We start from the raw sequence: 24,539 nt of genomic DNA on the forward strand, positions 1-24,539 counted from the left end.
TCAAGCGATTGTGGATACAGTAACATTTTTAATAGTAAAACAGTGTTTTAGTAACAGAAGGGTTTATTTACAAATGAAGTCAGTTTTGAATACTTTTTTTTTGGTCTAGGCACAAATATTTTGCAAGTGCTGAGATCAGTTTGGCACACACACTTGTCTGGTATACAATATTGTTTCTGCGGAATTATAAGAAATGTCACAAATTCTGACATTCACCCTTGCTGGAGCCCAACTCTGCCTCCTTCAACATTCCAAAATTTAGCAAAAGATTCAGTGATTCAAGTAAAGGATTCAACAATAGGTCAGTTTGGGTCTAAAATCACGTTTTTTTCACCATCTTTAATGATAATTTTCAATAGTCGCTTTGACTTCTTGAGCAGATGAGTGTGAGTTCGTGTTTCTTTGCCCCCCTCAGACCTGAGTGACACGTGTCTTTCATACTCTGAACTCTTTTAGTGTTTTCTGTTCCCATCAGTGGCAAAGTGTTAAGTGGTTCTATCCTTGAATTGAGTTGACTTTCCTGTAAATGGCCAAAACGATAGACTAAGCAGGAAACTTGCATTATGAAGGGACCTGTAAGTCTGACTAAAGAGGGCCTTTGACATTTCTCATAATTCTGCAGAAAAGATACTGTATACCAGACAAGTATTCCACCTAGTCCAGAAAAAGTATTAAAAACTGACTCACGTTAATAAAATAGTTTTACTATTAAAAATGTTACTGTAGCCATAATCATTTGAATCTTCTGAATCATATTTTTAAATGACGCAGAGAACTGAACTCGATTTACACGATTTTCAACTCGAGCTGAAGGTCCGTCAACGAACACGCTGACAGAGACCTGAGCTTACGAGTGACGTGGTGCAGCAGTTTACCCTACCAAGCTTTTTGTTTTCATGAAACAAATCTGCTGGTCTTAATCATCCTGTTTGACCAGTAGTAAATGTATAAGCCTGAAAGGGTGTGCAGTGCTGTGAGTGTTGAAACAGAGGGTGTAGATTCTTCAGAGGAGCTGGGTCCTACTTCATCACTCAGCCCCAAAGATGGCAGAACTGATCGTCACTGCATATAAACCACTAATGCTACAGGTAAGATGTTTTTCTGTTGCTGATGGCCAAATGTTTAATATCAATCTGAAACATATGTAATTCTGACGTAGGTGAGAATTCCAGGTCCAGTGGATGGCTGGGAAACAGTCTGAAGATTTCAATACTTGACACTAGGGGTACCTGAGACAAAGAATCTTATGGAAGACATTGCAACTATTATTACTATAATTATTATTATTAGTAGTATTATGTTGGAAACCACATTAGCAACATCATCTGTTACTTACAGGACAGGTAACTGCAACATTACTATTTAACAACTTGATTAAATATGTGAGCAAACTTATATGTGTGTAATGAATAGTTAGTAATTACATTTACGCAGTTTAAGTGGTAAGCAGATAGTAATCTCATTTACTAGAACACTGAGTGGTTTCAGCTGTTGTACAGCTGACTGCAGTTGTTTAACTAATTCTATTAATCCTAGTTATCACTGGCCACGTGTCTACAGAAAAGGACCTTTTCTATGTCTCGTATTTTACGTCCACTATAAGATACGGTGGATCTTAGCGACATACCAAACATGTCGTAATACTATGCACTTGGTTACCTGTAAAGTGCTAGATGGTCAGTGCTGGTCTAAGATTTTTATTTGTCCGATAAATGATGTTTTGTTGCTGTGTTTCCTTAAATTAAAACCAACATCCCACAGCAGTCAGTCCATTTGCATTCTTGTTCCTCTGCCTTGTGCTTCCTGGAATTGGCTGTAGGCTCGATGTGATGCTGTACCGAGTTAGCAGTTGTAGAAGACGGATGTGTAAATATTTAAAATAGCTATTATGTCGTTTATATAATTATATACAATACTATGCAGAACAATTAGTCAGACGAGGAAAATTCTTCAAGTTTTTCATGTTACATGCAGAAACACACACTGCACATCTGTACTGTGAAATGCCTTAAAACATGATCCCACTGTAATTTGAACACAGAAGCTTCTACTCTGGAGCTAGACACAGTGCCACTGCAGCGCAAGATCCACCAACAAACTTAAAATTAGTAGGACCTAAAGGTAGAGCTATTTATTGGAGTAAAAAGCATATATCTCAGGAAAAAACTATTTAGCATTAAATATGCAAATGAATATTAACAATAAAACAATAAAAATTGCTTACAATGAAGCAATAAAATATTCTTCCGTTATCCAAAAAGTTTTTTTCTCCACTCCTGCTCATTCCTGCTTCAATGATCATTGGAACTACCCCATTGGTTCCTTGGAGCTTGATGCTGATTATACAGTTATAAAGATGTTGGTGATTGGATGGCTGTCAGGAGCTCACTTCTCATTGGACAGTACCTAGAGACTACCAGTTATCCCACAGCTCTTGGTCATGTGGTGGGTTCTCCTCTTGGTGCTGGTGTCTCTAATTGTGTTGACGGTGTGTGGAAACGCATTGGTGTGCTTGGCTGTGGCCATCAGCCCCAAACTGCGCTGCATTGCCAATGGTTTTGTTGTGTCACTAGCGGCAACAGACTTGCTATTGGGCCTGTTGGTACTGCCGTTCTCTGCGACCTTGGAGCTGCACCAGGACTGGCCGTTGGGGAGCGCCCTCTGCAATGTCTACATTAGCTTGGACATCATGCTCTGCACCGCCTCCATCCTCAACCTGCTCGCCATTAGCGTGGACCGCTACCTGGCGATCACTGCCCCATTAAAGTACCACACCAGGGTCACGCCTGGCCGCTTTGCTGCAGCATTGGCGCTAATTTGGACCGTGTCCCTTACTGTGTCATTCCTTCCTATACACTTGGGATGGAACACTCTAGACTTCAGTGTACAGAACCAGAACCTGGACCAGGCTCAGGTGGCCAGTGATCGGATGTGTCGCTTTGAGTGGAATCGCAGTTATGTGCTGTTGGACTCAATGGCCACCTTCTACCTGCCCCTGTTGGCCATGTGTCTGATGTACCATCGTATCTTCCGAATCGCACGAGCTCAGGCCAGACGGGTTGGCGTCGCCTCCGCCTTGCGGGACCACAAGGCCACAGTGACGCTGGCAGCCATTCTGGGGGCCTTTGTTTTCTGCTGGTTCCCATACTTCACCTTCTTCCTTCTCATGGGACTGTGTGAGGAGAGGGAGCCTCCAAAGGAACCCTACTCCATCGTGCTCTGGTTAGGCTACACTAACTCTGCCCTTAACCCGCTGCTGTATGCTGCTCTGAACCGCGACTTCCGTCGTGCATATGGCCGCCTGCTGCATTGCCCGAGAGCACTCAAGACCCCTAGGATATCCAGCCTGATCTCCTGGCAACAAAGGTCCTTAAATGAGCCTTCTGGATGTTCGATACCTTGTGACATTGTGACCACTGAAGAGGAGGAGTGACAGTTTTCAGGAGGGTGATTCAAACGTTATCAGAAGCACACATACTCGGAGCCTTTAGCTGCCGAACTGGATTCTACTGTCAGGCCAGTGGGTTGTTCCTTCCATGAGGACACAAAAAAATATATGATTGTACACAATCTTAAGTGAACAACACAAAAAATAGAGAAAAAATAGGCATAAGGAAATAAGGACAATCATTACAAAAGTACTTCATTTACAGTTTATTTAAAGAGACACACACAATGTAATTTCAATACAATATCTGTTATTGTATGCTGTTCTATGTTGATATGGTCTACCTGCACTTACAATGGTAATCCACAACTAAAAAGGATCATCAGGCAAATTTTTACATAATTATGAAATTATACTTGTAAACTGACTATGAATATTGATCACATCATTATTTCCATGTGTCTTGTGTTTGGACAGGGTCCTGCCATCACAGCCTACTGGTGATCAATATTCACAGGCCTCCTGACGTTTTTATTCTGTTATTTCCAATTATTAGCCAAATAAATGAAATAGCAACACAGGTACAGTCCCCTGATACATGCCTGGCATCCCGTGATACATGCCTAGCTGTAGAAGTCAACTTTTTGCAAACTGTAATGTTTTTATTTGAAGTTTAATTTGAATTGACAATTGTTTTAATGAACAGCGATTTTAAGAAAATCTTTCTAAAACCTCTAACTTCGAAATAATGAGAATATGAGACTGGATTGTCAAAATTCATTCAGTATTTGTGTGCTGTCTTGAAGTATTTTTCTTTCCGTAGTGTCACCTCAGCCCACAGCTTAATTAAAATTATAACTTGGGAACTGGGATTGGTGTGCAATTTTTTACACAAGAAATCAACAACACAAAAGCATCATTGCTTGGTCAATCAACATAAATGACCGAACTCTGATATTAACTGTAAAGTGGAGCCGCTGAAAGGAAACCAGGGCAGTTTGAGAATTTGATCAATGTAAAAGTAATGTAAAACCCTAACAAGCCCATTTGAAATATGATTATGCATAAATGAGAAAGGACTTTATTTAACAGAAGGTAATCAGGTATTCAGGGTAAGCCTGCACATCATGAAATATGACAAACATTTGTGGGCTGCTGACATTGTCCACAACGCTGTCATATAAATCAGAACCACTTCCTGTGGCTTTGACTGGGGGGACAACCAGACCCGCCGCCCCCCCAGTGAAGTCCCCCACCAGCACTCTGGCCAGGTACATGTTCTTGTGCCCCTGGGCATCAGGCTTGGAGTACGTGTTACTGGTTGAGTACTTGGGATCCACTGCAAAGTAAGTCCCATTGCCTATCATTGCAGCTGCAGAAAAAAAAACATACTAATCATTACAATGAATCACTGATCTAACAAGTATCAGGCATTTGTAACTGTCAATCGACAAAGTAAACACGCAGACCATGTTATCGGTAACAAGGGTTGTTTTTAACAACTCATTATGCAATAAATGCTGCATTATGTAATTATTTGTCGGATTTAAGGTAGTCTGGGCTAAATCTAAGTGAACGAAGATTTAAGCAGAGGTATCTTAAATCCGACAAGTTGTCCAGCTAAGCAAGAAATCTTGATTTTTCTTTTAACGGGTTCATGGTATTGTTAAATAGCTTTCCGTCTTGTATTGGAACATGTTCAACCTGTGTGGGATGTCATTTCCAATTCCGACCTCCAAGGTAAATGGAATGCGGCATAACACTGGTCCCAACAAGCCCAGTGCAACAAACACACACTGTTTAATAATAAAAAAAACAATGTATCGATTTAGAATACTGATGTCATCAACTATGTCGACTAATCGTGGCAGCCCTAGTTATTACAGACGTTATTTATAATTCACAGAATTTCGTTTTGTTTAGAGTAATACAATTTTACTGAAACACGAGAATCAGGGAAAAATTCAAACTAGGATGACCACTGTTCCAACCATGGAACACACGTTGCTACAGAATTTGAAGCATGAACACAACATTAGTCGTAATCATTCCAGTCAACGGATCTCAACCTGAAATGAACAGTCATCAGAGATTCTGGAGCAGAAGGACTTTCCAAATAATAAAAAAATAAGAATCCACACAATTGTATGAAAAATAGTGATATATCCCTGAAACACAATTACTGGCACTATTAGAACCTCTGCCAAGACCCAAGGCACTTTATCACAATATTCATTTTAGTCTTTTCCATCACATGCTGTAGCTAGACATTTAAAAATAAGAACAAAAGAAGATTCACTTACCATTTTTGCCAGCATAACTGCGATTGAAACCCTGGCTATTGATGAGAGAGATGGTAGTTGCACATGTCCCATGGAAAAGCAGTCTCTCATTATTGCTGTGTTTGTTCTTTATGTCCATACCATCCTTCTTGATCTGGTAATTTTTCCAGAGTGTGTTATTCTGGATCCTTACAATCTGCAAACATAGAAAACAATTTCATGCTAATGAGTGATTGGCGACCGCTTCTATACAAACCACCTCCCTAGGCTCAGAAGACCATCTTCTCAGGAGATAACTGGCTTGTGAAGACCTAGTCCAGCAAAATCATCCCATTCGACATCTATAATATCCATCTCTGGCTCACAGACCTGGAAACCAAGCTGCTGATTGGGAATTGATAAGGGAATCAATAAAAAACTGGACAAATAAGAAGAATCGATGATGACAACGACGTCAATAATTTAACGTTTACCATCCCTACTCAAAACCCAGTTCAAAAAATGTAACCCCTTCATTATGAAGAGACTCAAAACCATGTGTGCCATGAAACACAAACACTCATGCAGGTTACATCTTACCAGCACTGTCTTACTGTAACTTCAGACCCAACTTTAACAAAGTACATGTACTGTAATAAACCATAAGCACCCTAAATATAATATTTACTGAATTAATTATGTCAATGATCATTATGTGTTATTGACTGACTCTTGATAAGCCTAAGTACAAATTTAATAAACATGAATGTGTAACTAAAATCATCATGACTGGAACTGGAATATCTAGTGAGATACCCAAGAACCAACAATGACTATCCGAGGCTCAGGGTGACCTGGTAGTACCTTAATTATCTGGTTGTTTAGACCGGTCTTCCTGAATTCGGCCTCTACTCGTTGGTATTCTGTAGAGCTGGTTCCCAGGACCACTTCAAGCAGTTCAGAACCTGTCATGTCATCCCAATCACCTGGAAGACCTTCTGTAGCTGATGAAGTAAAAAAGAAATGTAAAACTTAAACAGCATTTTTTTTGTATCTCTTGTCTTTATAGAAGTTCTGCACAGGGTCCTTAGTCAATGATCAGCTGGGCTTGGATTTGTCTGGAGCAATAAAATTACTCTGACCACAATTAAACTACACAAAATCTATACTAACGTAAATTACCTTTACGTTCTTTTCTTTTGAGCTTGACAATTTGTCTTCCACTGACAGCTTCCTTAGAAGTTAAATCAGCCATATATTCCAAATTATTGATGTTTATTTTAACTTTAGCAGAATGGCTATCAAAGGCCTGTTCAAGGGCAAGATTGGTGAAGGGGTCAAAAGGAACGAATGTTCCGGAAGCATCATGCTGCCACTCCACCATGGCACCCACAAGGGCCGCTTCACGCTTGCGTCTGTCCAAACTCTCCACCTTGCGCATCATTTCCTTAATACTATCATTGGCTGTCAAAACATCCCTGGAGAGGCCCTCTAATTGGATGATGGAGTCAGCGCCTCGCTTCTCTAGATGAATGCTCACTGTCAACTTCTTCTGCAGGTCCAGAAGCTTCCCACAGTCCTCCTGAGTGAATAAGCTGATACAACTGTCCTTGATGGTATGTTCCATTTGTTCTTTCATGATGAGGTCCTGGACATAGTTCTTGGCTTTGGACACCTCCTCGTGACTCTCCCCGCAAAAATGAAATATGGCTGGAACGAACTCTTCTCCTACTATGGTGAAATCTTCTTCGACATCAGGTCGAACACTGGTACCTCCAAACACACTAGTAAATGTATCTGTTTGATAAGAAATGGAAAGTTATGAATAGAGAAATAATAAGTACAGTATAAATGGAAATGCATAAACAACGAGACTTTTACAACATTTTCAAATAACAGGAGTGTGTTTATTAAACGAATCATTCTGCGTTAAAAATTCATTTTTTGTCAGTTGATAAAGGCACACAAGGAATGTGGAAAAAAAATTTGCATTTAAAAGTATACTTTAGTGAATCTTAGCGAAAAGACACTAAATATGTCTGTGATCCTCCGATACCTTTTATTCTTGAGAATATACTCTTCTCCTCTGGCTGATCTGTGCCTTCTTTCGTCTTCAGGCTCCTGTGAAAGTCAGCCATCATTCCTGCCTGGAAAACTACGATCTTCACACACTTCAGAGACGTTCCCTTCTTCTTCTTCTCAAAGTCTACCACGGCATTTATCATGGCATCTGCCACCAGAGATGGGCTTACCCCTCCAGCACCTGGGAGGTGTACAAAATGGATATCACTTCTTTACCGACTGAGCTGTTCACTCTTCTCTCACACCTGCTCATTGCCAAGTATATCACTTTCTTTGGGGGCCAGGGTGGATGGATGTATTATTTTTGTTTCTGTTTTTTTTTTGGGGGGGGGGGGGGACTTTTATCTGATTTTTATCAGTTTTCCGAGTGAAGTCAGCGGATGGGTTGGGAGTCGGATGGGTTAGGAGGCGGATCCTCGGCATCCAATTATTCATGGTTATTAATCAAACACAATCATGCGCTTAAGCAGGTGTGCTTGGATTTATGACTAATATTTGCAGGTTTCTTGTGTCTTTATTTAATAGAACTGCATGTTTTGTTACGTTGTAGTCTGGTTTTGATAGTTATTTAGTTATATGTTTTTGTTATTTGGTGTATAAATGGCAGGGTTGGCATGTGAAACAGTCTTGTTATGGCCAGACGAATCATTTAGAATAAATGCAGTAATTTTATCTTTGCTTCATAAGCCAGTACTTTATGTAGTGGGGGTATAAATTGCTATCTGTGGCAGTGATTATCTCTTCCTTTATTTAGTTATTACAGGCCAACTGCCCCTTACGACACAGTTTATTTTTGGAAATTAACCAACCCCTCCAGCAAACCTCCAGCGTTCCGGTTAGGTGTTACTATCAAGCTGGCCAATCCCAACAAACGTGCACAGAATCATCACCTATAAACAGCTGTAGCAATTATTAGCTAGGAATTTTAGCTATAAGAAAAGCAAATGTGTACGTTGTTTATAATGACAGGGGAAGCACATACAGATTAGAGGTCATCTTTTGTGTTAGTAAAGGACTGGGATTATTCTCCCCAGAATGTCCTCCTGGAGGCTGCACTCTTGGTAGAGATGACCCAAAGATGTGTCCAAAATACATATTTTGAGAGTTTTTATGACGCCGTTTTATAACATCTTGTAAACGTCCAGTATTAAGTCCTGCACCTGACTCTCACTCAGACAGATGCCCAAAAAAAGACGGACTGTAGTCAGGCGACCGAATACTGAGCCTGAGTTGTCCATCGTGCAGACATACAGATGTGGTCCTGGACTGACTGACCCCATATAGACAATCTACACATCTGGCAGATGTCTCATGTTTGCCGGGAAATGCAACCCACACAAAAGCTACATGGAGCCTAATCTACGCCGTCTGACACTAGGCATATAACAATGAATCGCGAATTGGTTAAAAATCAATGTAAATGTATGACGATTTAAATCGGCTGATGTAGAACATGAATCGCCAATTTAAGGAGTACTTCATTGTACTTTACTTAACAGAAAACAGCACAGGGAGCTGCCAGAGCAAAAATTATTAAAAGGGCAAACCACGCTAAAAAGCTGCACATGCAAGCCTTAGTTTATTTGGTAACACTTTATATAAAATGCACCTTCATAATGCATTCATAGAACATTCATAAGCAGCATGCAAGTACAGTATACTTTAACATCCTAACATCCCTTAACAGCTTTACTATACATTAATAACAAACATTACGATTATACAATTATAATGTTTGTTATTATTATGTAATATTTGTTATTAATGCATATTATAGCTGTTAAGGGATGTTAGAATGTTAAGGTATACATGATGTTTATGAATGATTTCTGAATACTTAATAAATATGTTAGGAAGGTGTACTGAGCGTTTTATGAATGCAATATAAAAGCATTTTGAAGGTGCAGTTAATGTAAAGTGTTAGATAATATATGTTAATTCTGTTAAGAAGAGGACATGTTTATCCTCATCACACCCCGCTCTGCACCACGATCTCTCCGATCCTCCAGCACTGCTCAACTGGTCCCACCTCCCCTCAAGGCACAAGGAAGACACGCATCTCGGCTCTTCTCTGTCCTGGCACCTAATTGGTGGAATGAACTCCCCCTAGATGTCCGAACAGCTGAATCCTTGACTGTCTTCAAGCGACGACTCAAAACTTTTCTTTTTCAGAAATACCTGACGTAGAACTTCTATATTCTTACTCGACTCTTTTTCTGGTGTGTGCATTATTAAAAAAAAAAATTTAAAAAATCTGCACTACTCAATGGAGTTCTCAGAGATAGTATTCATAGCTTGGGTCCTTATTGAGCTAGCATCGGAAATTCATTGCAGAGTCTCAAAGCACTTATGCAAGTCGCTCTGGCTAAGGGCGTCTGCCAAATCCTGTAAATGTAATGTAAATGTAAATGTTTTGCACAGTTTAGAAAGATAAATAAAGGAATATTTTTGAATAAATTTGTCTGCAGCTCAATCTGTTAAAAATCGTGAGAAAATCTTATTGTGAGCTCAGAATCGTGAATCGTATCGAATCATGGAGTTGAGTGTATCGTTACATCCCTACTGACAACTGACACCCTGTTGTACTAGCTATGAAAACATGACGGAATACACATTTTCAAGTGTGAGAATCATGTATATAGAATATTTCAAATATATCTATATTTCAAATATAGAAATGGAAAATCATAAGACAATGCAGAACTGGTCATTCCGCAGCAACTTTGCTTACTTACCTGTGCCAATGGCTGGAAGAGAGACGGAAACAAACCGATTCTCCTCACACACCTGAAGCACCTTGTAGACCATCTCCTTGATTTTATTGGGGTCAGTCTGCCCGACAATGTGAATTATGTTTTTACAGGACAGCTGACCTGGCTGGGTTAGTAAATAACCCTTGTGTGGCTGGGAACCTGAAAGAGGGAATTTATTAAAAACAAAATACAACAACTTATGTGCAGAGAAGGAAGCACTGTGCTAAACATGACCCAGTGTTTAACTTGGGAGGGGGGACAGAGTCTCCCATATCACAATCACAGGACCTTGAAATGACTGGATCAACACAATATTGGTTTGAAAATGGAAGGATAAAATATCCTTTTCGGCAAAAAAAGAAAAGATATTCAGCAGACCAATTCTGCTGCCACCACAGGTATCTGGTCAGATTTACAGGATAGGAGAAAGGGAAGGGCGAGTGAATCAACACAAAACACAGACCTAACTTTACTTCCCAAAATGGCTGCGTTCTACTGCTCTCACAAGACATTCCAATCTGAGGAATAACCGTCTACATTACGGTAGATTTTTTACACTGATTTTTTTTTTGCCATTTTACAATTACAAATCTTGTTTCAGCAACAATGCAAAGATCCAGGCAAAAAAAGAGCCTATTGGTGTGATTCTGGACAAGACCAACTTAATTTCAAACATTTAAAAGAAGCAGCAGTTTAATATTTGACATCACATGCTAATTTCGTCCTTAGGCTCCCTACTGTGAGGTTTCTTTTATGCACTGTGGGGGATCTAAGTGACAGAAATAGTTGTGAGAAACACTGACTGTAAGACTTACCCAACCTTTTACATTCATCCTCCACAGCAAAGCCAGCTGCCATCAGAATTGCTCTGGAAACACCTGCAGTAAACATGGAGACACAGAATGTGGACTAGCTTGGTAATAAAGATGCAAAGCAACGGCATTTATAGCTGATATATAGGTGGAAGCTTAATGTGTCTATGATTAACTGATATGGTCCTGGACCAACCAATGCAATATATTCATGATCTAGACGTCTGAGAGGTTTCACTAAAAATACTGGCAATGCAACTGAGTTGCATTTTACAGGAAACCAGAAGAGGTTTTCCCAAAATGAACATGTATCATGTAACAATCACCTGTTTTGAGAGTGAACGAGTCATTAGAGGAGTTGACAATGGCATCTGTGTTCTGCTTGGTGATGTCTCCAGAGGACACCTCCAACATCAGGGTTCCTACACGCATCATATACACACCCAGGGATGGTGTAGAGATCTGGCTAAAGAATCCTAGATGGAAAAAGAAACCAGGAAGGTGGATGTGACTCTGCAGCTATAAAAATGTAATGAGTAACTACTGGGTTAGTGAAACTGTTCAAACATTCCTTCAAATTACGATTTAATGAAACACTTCAAATGACCAAGATTCAATCCATTCAGCTTTCCTCAGTTTCCTCTGTACCTTCCGTCATGGCGTGACTATATAGAGCTTAAAGAAGACTCAGGCCAGGTGTTAAAGGGCCTTGGACCCCCATGAACAGCCTAGTGCCCCCCCCCCCATAATAAATTATAGAACTGCAGCAGATTGCACCCCTTATACGCGTTTCCAGGTGAGCACATATATAAATGTCAACTGTACAGTAGAAAAGAACATAATGGAAATTTGTATAGCTTTCATGCACAATCAAGAACTGTGCAGTACACTCTGGTGTCGTTTAATAGTGCTTTATAAATAAAAAAATGACTGATTCAATTGATTGAACAGACTTTGTGTACTGAAAAATCCTTAACTCAGAGTAAACTTATGTCAGACTTCTCTTGGCATGGAAAATGAGAACCATATGAGTTTTCATTTTCTATCAATTTGCTATTGTTGACGTTGCACACACTGAAAGATGTGAGTTTTGTACATGCACACATCGCGATGACAGAAGCTGCCCCCTCCAAAAAGGTAAACCCCCCCCCAGCGAGTGGTGATCTGTGATGACTGCCTACCAGAGGAGCTCTGTTGCAAAGGACCAGAGGGGCTAGTAGCCTGTGGAAGTTCATCATGCTGTCCATACTGCCCCTTATGGGTCTGCTTATGGTCTCCAAACTGTCTTCTGAAACACTGGGATGGGAAAATGGACAGATGGACTCAAAAATACAATGATACCATTTAAGTTACCTCAAAATAGTAATTGGTTTACAAAGAGCTTTGAATGCAAAGCTTTTCTTTATTTGTGTCCTAGCAGCATATCATTCTTCATTGGCTGAGGGCATCGTCAGGCTCCTGTACAATTAAATATGTCAGAATCCAACAACCACAGACTGAGCTATGACTGCATAATTAAACAATTAAGGAAGTGGGAACATAACCAGAATTTGACCAGCATTAAAAATATTATAATTTTTTACAAGATTTCCACAGCACATTTTTTTTTTGCTGACAAAAGACAAAACAGTTCTTTTGTTATTTTTACCAAGATACCAAGATCCACAGATGCTCAAGCCCCTTATATAAAATGACGTAGTATTTGCATATGACCTCATCTTCCTGTGTATTTTAAATCATCTCTAGATTACTTATTACCTAATACAATGCAAATGACAAGGGAAAATACAGCAGGAAAATAAATGACTTGATAATGCAAAATAAAATCATTTTTTCTGTCTTCACTTTCTTTACTTTAAAGACTCTTGATCATAATACCGAATTTCAACCAGCAGCCTTCGTTATCAACATGATAAAGCAGAAAAAATGAAGCCAAGTTACTTTTCAGCTGCCTCCCCTCATCTGACTGAAAATTATAATGAGTCAACCCAAATTACACTTGCAATACAGTGCTTGTGGGATCTGTAGATAAGGAGGGCTGACTGTACTATACTTTTACGGGGAAATAAATCCTCAAGAAGTATGAAAAAAATGATAGAAATTCTGGCTTACAGCAATAGTTTCAGAGTCTCCAGGGTGCAGAATGATGTCGACCTCTGACAGGTGCTTCGGGGCATGTTTTCGACTATATGCCTGAACCTCAGACAGCAACAGTTTGGCCACCAGGTCCTTGGGGAAGCCCAGGTTACCTGTACCAAGAGCTGGGATAGAAATCGACTCCATCTTGTGCTTTTCAGCTGCTGTCAGGCATCTCTGGATGATGTTAATCAATATCTATAGAACAAAGCAAAAACTGGTGACATACATTGTAAAGATTGCTCAGATAATCCATAAAACATCAGCTTTTAATTGCTTCTAAATGCCATAAAATTGAATTTTTATTCTTAAAACAAGCTTAACTCAATAATCAATGTGAATCCAATAACAATGAATAAGTTTTATGGCACCAATCCTTCTTCCATAACCACTTATCCAGTACAGGTTTGCAGCGATGATGGTGTTTATACTCCAGGAAACGGAAGACATGAGCCAGTTCATTACAGGACACGCACTCTATCAAATGGACAATCTAGTGTCATTATTTCAATTAACCACATGTTTTGGGGCTGCAGTAGTCCAATGTAAACCCAAACAGAACTAAAGCTGTCACGATTACTCAATTAAATGATTGTTCAAAAGCATCGATTAAAATTTTCCTGATCGATTACAAGTTAGCAGTATAGTGAAAACATCACGTGCATGTAAACACTTCACATTAACAGAAGACTGCATTTTCATTCGCTGTCAGTTTTCCAAACCAGAAAGCAGTACTGCAATGCAAATACATGTTAAAAGGGGACATTCAGGTTTGACAGACTCAAATATAGACGCAAAAATACGACGTCAGCCATAGGTATGCGTCACCTAAGTTACATGATTACACTCCTCATTTTACATTTACGAATCCTAATGTACGATGTTCATGATGTTGAGGTTGTGATTATGAGTCACAGTTCAAGCATTTACAACTGCAGTACTATGTTTACAAATCAATAGTTATGTGGGGAAAGTGATATTGCCAATGGCTAAAGGGTTCTGACAAAAAAAGCTCTCTGTTGTCAAGTTCTACTGAGTGCACGACAAATGGAGAGCTCCAGAGAACTGGATGTGTACAATAGGCCAACATGTGCAGGAATAAAAAGAGTGTAATGAAGTAATGAAAATGTAAAACCTGTAAGAAGGTGAGTAGTAAGTGCGATCTGCCTACGCTTATGCACCAATTGCACAATAGTTTGCAACAAACCGTCACAACTGCTCTCGTTAAATGAGAATCTGCAAACCTAAAGTGTGACACGTACAATGTGAACTGAATGTGTGAATCTCATCGTGACGTGTACTCGCAACATCTTTGCCTACAGATCAAGTTTTGGATTTATAAATATGATTTTGGATTTGCTATTTATTTCTTATGTACGATTACTTCAGACATGCACCTGCTTCAACAGGTAAATAAATTAATTGAGAACGACATTTTATGAAAGAAAACACAAATGGAAATATAATTACCTGCTCTGATTTGCCGGATGCATTGTTCCAGAAAGGACAAACCGTATGGAATACTTGTTCACACTTCAGGCCGTAGCCATCAGTGACCACAATACTTCCGTACTCTATTGTAGATTTCCTGGTCTTGTCATACACAGCAGACTGTATCTTGTGCCCGGCAGCTGATAAAATGGCCTGAGACACAGCCCCTTTGTTAAGGTTCAGGTCATCAGAGATGGTGTTAACAATCACAGTGGTCTAAGGATTAACATAAGAGAGACATACGTTAGCACGTCCACATTTTAACAAGGAACATTGTTACATGATTTCAGTATGAAGCAGCCCAGTTATCAAACCTTCAGTGTCATGAAAGTTGCTTTGGCATGTAATAAACTTTTCACTCACCATCTTCAATGTACCAATGAAAAATTAATGACAAAAAATTCCAAACTGATACTGTATTACTGTGCAGAAAGAATTTAGTACAGGCAGTGCCAAAGTTCCAAAAAAGACCCCTTCCCTCTGTCTGTCTTTAAGTTAAATTCGTAGGTAAGGCAAAAGAAACTGATTACACATCCATCCATTTTCTAACCCGCTTATCCTCCTGGGTCACGGGGAGGTGTCCGGAGCCCATCCCGGATGCAATGGGCACAAGGCAGGGAACAACCCAGGACGGGGGGCCAGTCCATCACAGATCATTATACATTATATAATAATTATACAGAAATTATAAAAACACATATAGTACTGTACTCTGCCTTGAGCAGATGAGCTGTTGAAGCCACACAGTTTTCATGTGCATCACAAAGTAGTGTGTCTTTGTTATTATGAACCATTGTATTTAATCCAAATTTTTTATATACCAGGCTTTACAGCGGTCCGTTCATAAGTACAAGTCAGACATTTTTAACCCAGGCACTGAATGTATGGTGTACAGTGTGTACCATATGTCGCTAACAGACTGCCAAGAGGCAATGTAAGTTTGCACTACGCAACTTCACATATGGGCTATAAAGCTGAGGCTAGTCATAGACAATGAGGCTATGATACATCTTGATTCATTTATTCATTTTCGAATAAAACACTTTTCCTGGTACTCACTGCTGCATCTTCGATGTTTCCTGTTCTGAGTCTGATTCTAAGACCTTCTCCAGTGTGCATCCTCTCCAGCACTTCACCCCTCGTAGCCTTTCTGAGTGACTGGTCGTTGGTTCCCAACGCAGGCCTTGTCCTGCTAGCGTCTTCCAAGAAAACTGGCTTGCTCGGTCGTAACATCAGCTGTACTTGCTGCCCAAAAACCGCCTTCACAGCCTCAGTCATGGCTTGCGTGGTCTTTTCATCATGGTTCACTAGGTGAATCTCACTCAGAGAGCTATTCCCTGGGACGTGATCCACACAGTGCTCATGGACCACTGCTGCAATGGTCTCTGCGCAGAGATCCAGTGGGAATCCAAAAATACCAGAGCTGATAGCTGGGATGGCCACAGAGCGGCACCCTTTCTCCATGACCAAATTCAGAGCCTGCCTCACAACGCGCCTGAGAAGCCGCACGGCTGTGCTTTTGTCCCAGTCAGAGAACCTGGGCCCAACTGCATGGATAACATACTGACATGGAAGGTTGCCCGCTTCTGTGACGATAGCATCGCCGGGCTTAAGATCTCCATTCTTGCTTCTGTAGCGATTACACACATCCTGTAACTGTGGACCAGCAGCCCGAAGGAGGGCCAACGCCAGACCCCCAATATGCTGCAGACCTTCATTTGAGGCATTGACAACCACATCAGCTTGATACTTGCATAAGTCAGCTTTGGCAACTGTGATAATCAATCCATTAGGCATCTGTACCTTACAGTAAGTTGATAGGCTGCCTACTTCCTCCACCATTTCCTCCGATATCACGTCCTCCTGCAACATTACCATGCAGTTAGTATCCTTCAGAATCATGGTATTGAACACGTCTTGTTTCTCCAGGAAATATTTCTTTGCTCCAGGTTTGACGATCTTCAGAAAATCTACATGAAGAGAGTTTACTATTTTTTGAAAGAAGCTCTTCACTTCCTGGACAGAGTACTGTGTTCCATTCAGTTGTATACGGGGCCTCTTTGACTCAAAAAAGACCTCAGCATCTTTAGAGGTTAGAAAGTTCTTCCAAGTATGTATTTTCTTCTCTTGAATGAATTTAATGACTGCAGCAGATTGTACTTGGATAACCTCTTGCACACGTGTATATGTGTTGATAAAATCAGACAGGCTTTCACAGACTTCTTTCACATCTTCACAAAATCCAGATACTGTGATTCTATCTTGGGCAGTAAGCTTTATGGTCACTGTGTTCTTCTTAGATGAGCTGTAAGTGTCCTTTAACTTTTTGTGTAATATCTGCCACTCAGGTCTGCTCAAGACAACTCGGTCCTTAACGGCAATATGCTGAAATGTCAGAACATCCCTCAGCCGTCGCTGAGCGTCAGCCAGAGCCTTGTCAGAATTTCCAGTCAGCACCACGTTGGAACCTTCAACCCCATATACAGCAGCGATGCGGCAAGAGGTAAAGAGGTGAGACGACATCTCTTCACTGTTGACAGCACTGAGAAAACCCAAAATATCAGATTCAATCTCCACCTGCTTCTGTTTCATTTTCAGCTGATGTTCAAAAATCCAACTTTTCAAGTGAAGCACTTCAAGAGGTAAACCAGACAGAATCAGCTTCTTGACATCAGATTTGTATGCATAAGTCATCTCTGGGTAACGACGGGCTTCCTGCTGGAGGCCATCTTGCTGCAGTATGTAGAACATCCCTGGCGGCACCTGCAGCTCTTCAGAGACACTTTGATCCGCTCTCTCTATTTGATTGGTCACTTTGTGCACGATTCCCTCAACCACTCGCTTCAGCCGATCAACATCTTGCACTAAGCCTGCAACTGTCAGAACCCCTTTGGTCTGATCATGCAGTAGGATGATGTCTTGTTTTGCTACCGAGGAAATTTCTTTTTCAGCCACCGTCCATACAGGGTTATTCACAACACATTCAACGGTCTTGTACTTGGTCATTATGTTCTGGAATGCGTCTGTCGCATTCTTTTTCCAGCTGTCTATGTGCTTCACTGACAAACACTTCTGTTTCAGCAAAGTAGGCAAAGGAGTGAGCTTGACATCAGAAGAATCCAGCTGCACTTCACAGAAGTATTTACTCATTTCTTTGTTGATGGTTCTAATTTCACTTTTCTTTTGCAGAAACTTCCACACAGCAGGATGAATACTTTCAGTAAAAGGATCAGGCAACTTCCATCTTGGTCTGTCTTTGCCATATAGGGCTGTTCCGATAGACTCATAGAAGGGGTAAACATTTATCGGGACTTCATAAATGTGATGCTTCCTTCCTCGTATGGTTTCCGTGACTAAAAGAAAAAATAGTACTTAATGAAAAAATTATCTGATGTGAAATATGGATGTTAGTAGTATCACTAAGGGTGACGTTACCTTCAGGGTCCAGAAAGGTGACTATGGCTGCTTCTTCTTCAGGAATCATTTTGATAGCCTCTATTTCTCCTCCTCCTTCCTTCTTCCTCTCAAAGTAAAGTTCTAGCATATCCTTCATAACCTGAGGGGGCAGATTCTCTACTCTCACACTCCTGGTACGCTCCAGAAGCCTGGCCTTGAATCCAGACTGCTGGAATCTGTTGTTCTTTACACACTTCGACAGGAACTGTGTAGCATCTAGAGAAAAACACAATACTGACTAGCAGTTAAAATGTAAAATTGCTATGCCACCATTAGTGTATTTCTTCTACTGATCTGCCAGGATTTTCCAGGAATCTGGAAAACCTATTTGTTAAATTCTAAATATCAATGAAATAACCAATAATATGAGAGTTGCATAAAAATAATCGCATTTTTATATAGTGAACTGCATTTGTAGCTGGTCATATGTACTGTAAAAGGAATCTACGTGAAACACTTTTCTGGTGTGCAGATCACAATAAAAATATCACATTTCAGGAAAACCCCCATAGTTTCACTTTAAAGTAGAAATAACAAATGAAGAGCTTAGAGATTAACATTACATGCAAAAAGAATACAGCGTCATACCACTGGCGTTCTTGAAAGATACGACTGCTGTCCGTCTCTCAGATATCATTTCCAGACTGAAATCATCCTCTGTCAGATCACTGATGTTCTCCACCATGAGGACCAGCATTTCTTCAGAGAAGTTCTCTTGCACGTTTTCCAGAACAACAACAGGCCGCTGGGGAGACCCCTCGGCTCCTTTTGGAAGGTCCCCATCAGCCTGAGAGCCCGAACCTTGAATGTTTGGAATATTAAAAATTATATTTCTGTTTGAAGATGGATGAATAAACATGCGACTCAAATGTCTGAACAAAATTGCTCTAAAGTAGGTTTCAGTATAATGCTGAAAATTGCCTCTGAATGTTGAATTCCTTAAAATCATTTGCCTTTATAGCCCTTTCATAAACCAAAGGCTTCAGCAGGGAATGACAAGTGACAAGTATTTTCCAGTTCCCAGAAATCCCTAGGTGTTCCTATTTGATTTGCTCTGACCTGTTTATTTTCTAAAAATTTTATGGGACTGATGTCTGGAGATATGACAGGCTGTGTCATTAGTTGGGCTTGCTCTTCACTTTGCCCGATAGCCAACAATTTTGAGGTGTGTTTTGTCATTGCCTTGCGTAAGAATGAGGGACTACCAGTCAGTCATGATCCTGCTAGAATGGCATGCATTAAAAATAAAAGGCCATTCTGAGTGAGATCACCAATCCCTGCATCAGCAAAGACGCCCAGAACATGACATGAACTCCTTATCTGCTTGCCCTCTCTGCATCTAATGGCAATTAAACTACAATAATTCTGACTCTTACTGGCTCAATAGGATTGATGTATAGTATTGCTAATGAACAAGTGTGAAAAGAAGTTTAATTATGGTTTTAAACTGATGTATTCAAACCTTTGTTATTCTGTATCATTTTATTAGGGGTCCAAACACCAACTGTACTGAATTTATCGATTTTCTTTCTTTCTTTCTTTTTGTATGCATGAACTCCCTACAGCACTCACACAGCCCATTACTAACCTGATGACTTACTGGTCTCTCCTTCCTAGAAAGAAAGAAAAAAAAGATGGCAACATATACAACTTGCTGCATTTGTATTATTACATTCTTCCACATAATAATTACAGATTATGTTACCGTCTGAGGTGGCTCTGCTTGCGTAGAGCTCGCCAAAGCATTAACGCGCAGTTTCACTTCCTTGTTTTCTATCGTAGTTTCATGGTCTCCTTTCTCTAGCACTTTCCTCCTAACTAAAGAAACAGACGGCACTACTTGACGTAACGAAGAATAATAGCCATTCAAATATATACGACTACACATAAAATACGAATTCGTCATTTAAATGATCAGTTTACAATGAGTGTAGAGAATGATCTATGCGCAGATCGATTATTTGCTACTGTCTGTAAGTTTTAGTGTTAACAGTACACCCCGTATGACATATCTAGACATACGTTTCAAATACAATGTACATCATTTTGTATCATTCTACGATTTATACAAAATGAAAGCTCAGCTGATCGGTTTACTTACCCTCCTCAGTTTTGAAACTGACGATAAATTTTCCGGTAACCTCGTTGAATCCAACCACACAGTCGCCACCGTTAGACTTTTTCTTACTTTGAAAGTATATCTGAAGCTTGGTCTTCACTTTTTGATTTTGGCAACCCCACTCGCCTTCAACTTCAACTGGATACAGAAAATCCTCCATCGTGAAATAATGACTTGCAGTGTGTTCCTGAACTTCACTCTACGTTTCACTTTCGATTCTGGGTTGTTTTGTAATTAGCTCATGTTATTGATAAAGGCTCGTGATGAGCAGAGGTGTGGCCAATGGGCTTATGTCTTTGGTATTACCCAGATTTAGCTAAACGTGATAAATAAACAGACACAAACACAGTAGTATCTGTGATCCAGCCATAACCAGTCTCTTAAATAGGTTTCTAGGATTGCCACACTGCCCCTACTGCATGGGCCTACAATATACCCCTGTACTGATCTTCCACAACTGCCCTGCACAAACGGGCTGTATGATACTGGGAGACTCCCAACGGACCTTACATGCCATTTGTTTTCCACAGAGCACAGTTTTGCGATCATGGTAACAATTCCAAGAGCTGCGCTCAAGCGAGGCATTACAATATGCATTTAAACATATATTCTTCAAATCCAGACGAAGAGCGTTGTATGAATGGCAAAAATGTATTTCTAATAGATGTCGAAAGGCCAGTGTTGTGGAGCATATAGGGGTGGGCGGTACACCGGTGTCAGTCATCAGCGGTGTGACTGTGCGCCACGACATGGATTTGCACTGTACCGGTAACACGGCGAGGAGTCTACAGCCTGATTATACAACAGCCTATTTATAAAAAATAAAACATTTTATTTTCTTGAAAGCTTCAGCTGTAATCAGAATACTCGACGTTCCTTACGTAGTGTACGTAACCGGTTTATCTGCGTTGTGTGATTTTTCTATTACACAGTCTGACGGAGCGTCGCGATAGCAAATTAACAAATTCAACATAAACACATTTTATGTAATTATACGCATTAAACAAAATAACCTGGTTAAAAATATATAAGAGTAGATTAAAAAGTAAAACATACTTGCTAAATCAGCATGTATATGTGCTGCAGCCTTCATGTAAGGTGCGTGGTAAAAAGCATAACCACCCAGTTAACACTAGAATCGCCCGTTTCCCACACCAATGAACGTGAAAGACCTTTAACCCCCCAAGCAAAACGTACTTCTGCTTATGCAGCCCTTTTGTTTGCGCTAATGTGCCGTTAGTGTTACTAATAAAAGCAGCGAATCTAACGAACCTCAAACGAAAAGCCGTAATGTTCCTAAGAGCGGCTACTCTGTCCTGAAACCGTAAAGCTTAAAAGTTTTCAAGCGCAGTATTTTATAAAATGTTAGATAAATAGACGTAGTTTATTGGTGACTTGAAGTTTGCCAATGTTTGCGACATTTAACAACTGTATAAAATTATTTTTTATACAGTAACAAAGTGAAACAATTAAAAACGTACGTTTTTAGGGTTGCCACCTCTCACACATCTGGCGGGAAACACTTCAGACTCTCACGCTCCAGCAAGAAATCTTATGGCAAATCTATATTATTCCATTATAAACATTAAATCCGCTACATTAAAACCGTTGGGGTAGTTTGTAAACCCTAAAAATGATTTACAAGGTAATACAACTGTTAGATACATGTATGTACATGTTCAGAATTGTCTCAAATTGAATAGAATAGAATAGACTTTATTTGTCATTTTACAGTAGGTCCGTACAAGGAAATTTGCTTATGCAGCCTCTAAAACAATACTCACATACACACTCACTCAATAAATTAACACAAATTGCAAATAACAACAAATAAGTCAAGTGAATAAGTTTATTGTCATATACACAGTAAAAAACATGTACGGTGGTTGGAAGTGCAATCATTTGTGTAGACGGAATAGAGCAATGGGCTCAACACACATCCTTGTGGTGCTCCAGTGCTGAGGGACAGGCTCGAGGCCTAGTCTCACTGTCTGTGGGCGGTCTGTCAGGAAGTTCTTAATCCACATGCACAATTTGTTGTTGACGCCCAGATCAAGGAGTTTGGTGACCAGCTGTTTGGGGATGATGGTATTAAATGCTGAGCTGTAATCAATGAAGAGCAGCCTCGCGTATGTCCCCTTCTCGTCTAAGTGTGTCAATGCTGTATGAAGAGCCGTGGTAATGGCATCCTCTGTGGACCTGTTTCCCCTGCAGACATACTGGTGCTGGTCCAGATTGGGGGGGAAGGCGGATTTGAGATGCCTCATCACCAGCCTCTCAAAGCACTTGGCAATGATGGGGGTGAGTGCCACCGGTCTGTAGTCGTTAAGAATGCTGATGTTGCTTTGCTTGGGCACTGGAATGATGGTTACTGTTTTACAGTAGATTGGGACAGTCGCTTTAGTAGAGACATGTTAAAAATGTTAGCAAAGACATCTGCAAACTGGTGGGCGCATTCCCTCAGCACTCTTTCCTAAATTGCATCAGGTCCCTCTGCCTTCCTGGTGTTCACTGACTTCAGGGTGCGTCTCACTTCCTCCGGTGTTATTAGGAGTATGTGCTCAGTGTTGTCAGGGAGCGCAGCTCCATTATCCTACACGGTTGTTTCAAAGTGGGCATAGAAATGATTCAGGTCCTCTGCCAAGGAGGCATTGATGTTTGTGAGTTGTTCACGACTCTTGTAGTTGGTCAGCCGTTGCATGCCTTGCCACACTCGTGTTGGATCTTCGTTGGTAAAGTGACCCTCTATTTTTTCCTTGTAAGGAGCTTTTGCCAGTCTGATGACCCTTTTCAAGTTGTGCCCGGCTGTGCTGTATGGTGCTCTGTCCCCGAATTTGAAGGCTGTGTTACACTCTCTTAGCAGGGCCTGCACCTCTGCAGTCATCCATGGTTTCCTGTTAGGAGGGATCTTTATACGTGAAGTGGTGGTGATGTTTTCAACACAAGTCCTGATATAGCAGAGGACAGCAAATGCATATTCGTTCACATCCTGATTAAAAAACAGGGTCCAGTTTGTTCATTCAAAGCAGTCTTGTAGCTGCAGTGATGCATCTACAGGCCACTTCTTTACAGTTCTGATAAGTGGTTTCTGTTTTTTAATGATGGGGCGAGTCACTGGAATCAGGAATAGTGACAGATGATCAGACTGGCCCAGATGTACACGGGGGAAGGCTTGGTACCCCTCTTTGTCAGTAGAATACATGCAGTCCAGTATGTTGTCCCCTCGTGTTGCACACTTAACATGCTGGTCAAAGCTGGGTAACACAGTCTTAAGATTGACATGGTTATAATCGTCGGCTATAATGAAAACACCCTCCGGGTAGCTATTCTGTTGTTTTTCTATAACCCCGATCCTAACCATAAACCCCTCCTACTGGACACTGCAGCGATATATACTTGCACTAATTACTACGAGATAATTATGAGATAAACACCTAAAGGCTTCCGTAGGACTTAGTTTCGTTTGTGTTCGAGCAGTTTTCAGGGCTCTCAAATATTGAAGACAGACAAGAGTGACATTCCACTAATCCCCCCCCCCCCCCGTCCCCGTCCCCGTCCCCGTGCTGTCCATTGTCAGAGGATCAAAGGGGGCGCGGGTCGGATGGGCCGCAGGAATGGGGGTGTTTCATTAATAATTTTATTATTAGTGTTGTTGTTATTAATTGCCAAGACTTGTGGAAGAAAATATTTGATACATGGCACTGACATTTCAACCAAATACAAAGTATTTATTCAATTTCTCTCTCTGATAATGTGTGTGTGTAAGAGAGAGAGAGAGAGAGAGAGAGAGAGAGAGAGAGAGAGAGAGAGAGAGAGAGAGAGAGAAGAATTCCATGCCTTTTCATTGGTCGTTGTGTTGTATTTTACCCAGATACAATACTGCTATTTTCTGATTGGCTATTGTGTAGGGCCTTTCTTTTTTTCGATTGGCTGGTAAGTGACAGGCTCTAGGACTCCTACGGAGACGCGCTTGTTTCATAGTGAGGCGCTACTGTGCCCCGGTCTGAGAAATATTGGGCTCTGCGGCGTTCTAGCCTACAA

The 24,539-nt window shown here is 40.6% G+C and overlaps 2 protein-coding genes across 2 annotated transcripts; one reads left to right on the forward strand and one right to left on the reverse strand.

The window, feature by feature from the left end:
- The first annotated feature begins 958 nt into the window (after positions 1–958).
- Positions 959–4,044, forward strand: LOC125712761 (histamine H2 receptor-like). Its single transcript, XM_048983180.1, has 2 exons — positions 959–1,088; positions 2,262–4,044. The coding sequence occupies exon 2, from the start codon at positions 2,441–2,443 to the stop codon at positions 3,431–3,433; it is 993 nt and encodes a 330-aa protein (XP_048839137.1). The 5' UTR covers positions 959–1,088; positions 2,262–2,440; the 3' UTR covers positions 3,434–4,044.
- LOC125712754 (protein mono-ADP-ribosyltransferase PARP14-like) lies at positions 3,640–21,655 on the reverse strand. The gene is made up of 17 exons (XM_048983165.1): positions 20,481–21,655; positions 20,085–20,197; positions 19,968–19,992; positions 18,968–19,180; positions 18,359–18,595; positions 15,983–18,276; positions 14,903–15,139; positions 13,409–13,630; positions 12,478–12,592; positions 11,623–11,772; positions 11,300–11,362; positions 10,467–10,643; positions 7,706–7,912; positions 6,832–7,446; positions 6,514–6,653; positions 5,692–5,866; positions 3,640–4,760 (listed from the first exon to the last, which is right to left on the reverse strand). Exons 1-17 carry the CDS (start codon positions 20,656–20,658, stop codon positions 4,474–4,476), a joined length of 5,448 nt encoding a protein of 1,815 aa, XP_048839122.1. The 5' UTR covers positions 20,659–21,655; the 3' UTR covers positions 3,640–4,473.
- Between the last annotated feature and the right edge of the window lie 2,884 nt (positions 21,656–24,539).

Source organism: Brienomyrus brachyistius, chromosome 18, assembly GCF_023856365.1.
Source record: "Brienomyrus brachyistius isolate T26 chromosome 18, BBRACH_0.4, whole genome shotgun sequence".
In the NCBI taxonomy this organism is placed as follows: Eukaryota; Metazoa; Chordata; class Actinopteri; order Osteoglossiformes; family Mormyridae; genus Brienomyrus; species Brienomyrus brachyistius.

Bases quoted from the DNA above. Each gene is read 5' to 3' on its own strand.
- LOC125712761 (XM_048983180.1), top strand. From the start codon at position 2,441: ATGTGGTGGGTTCTCCTCTTGGTGCTGGTGTCTCTAATTGTGTTGACG.
- LOC125712754 (XM_048983165.1), bottom strand. From the start codon at position 20,658: ATGGAGGATTTTCTGTATCCAGTTGAAGTTGAAGGCGAGTGGGGTTGC. The intron at 20,198-20,480 runs GTAAGTAAACCG...CTGTTTCTTTAG, and splicing joins CAGTTTCAAAACTGAGGAGG to TTAGGAGGAAAGTGCTAGAG. The intron at 7,913-10,466 runs GTAAGTAAGCAA...TACACCTCCCAG, and splicing joins TCTTCCAGCCATTGGCACAG to GTGCTGGAGGGGTAAGCCCA.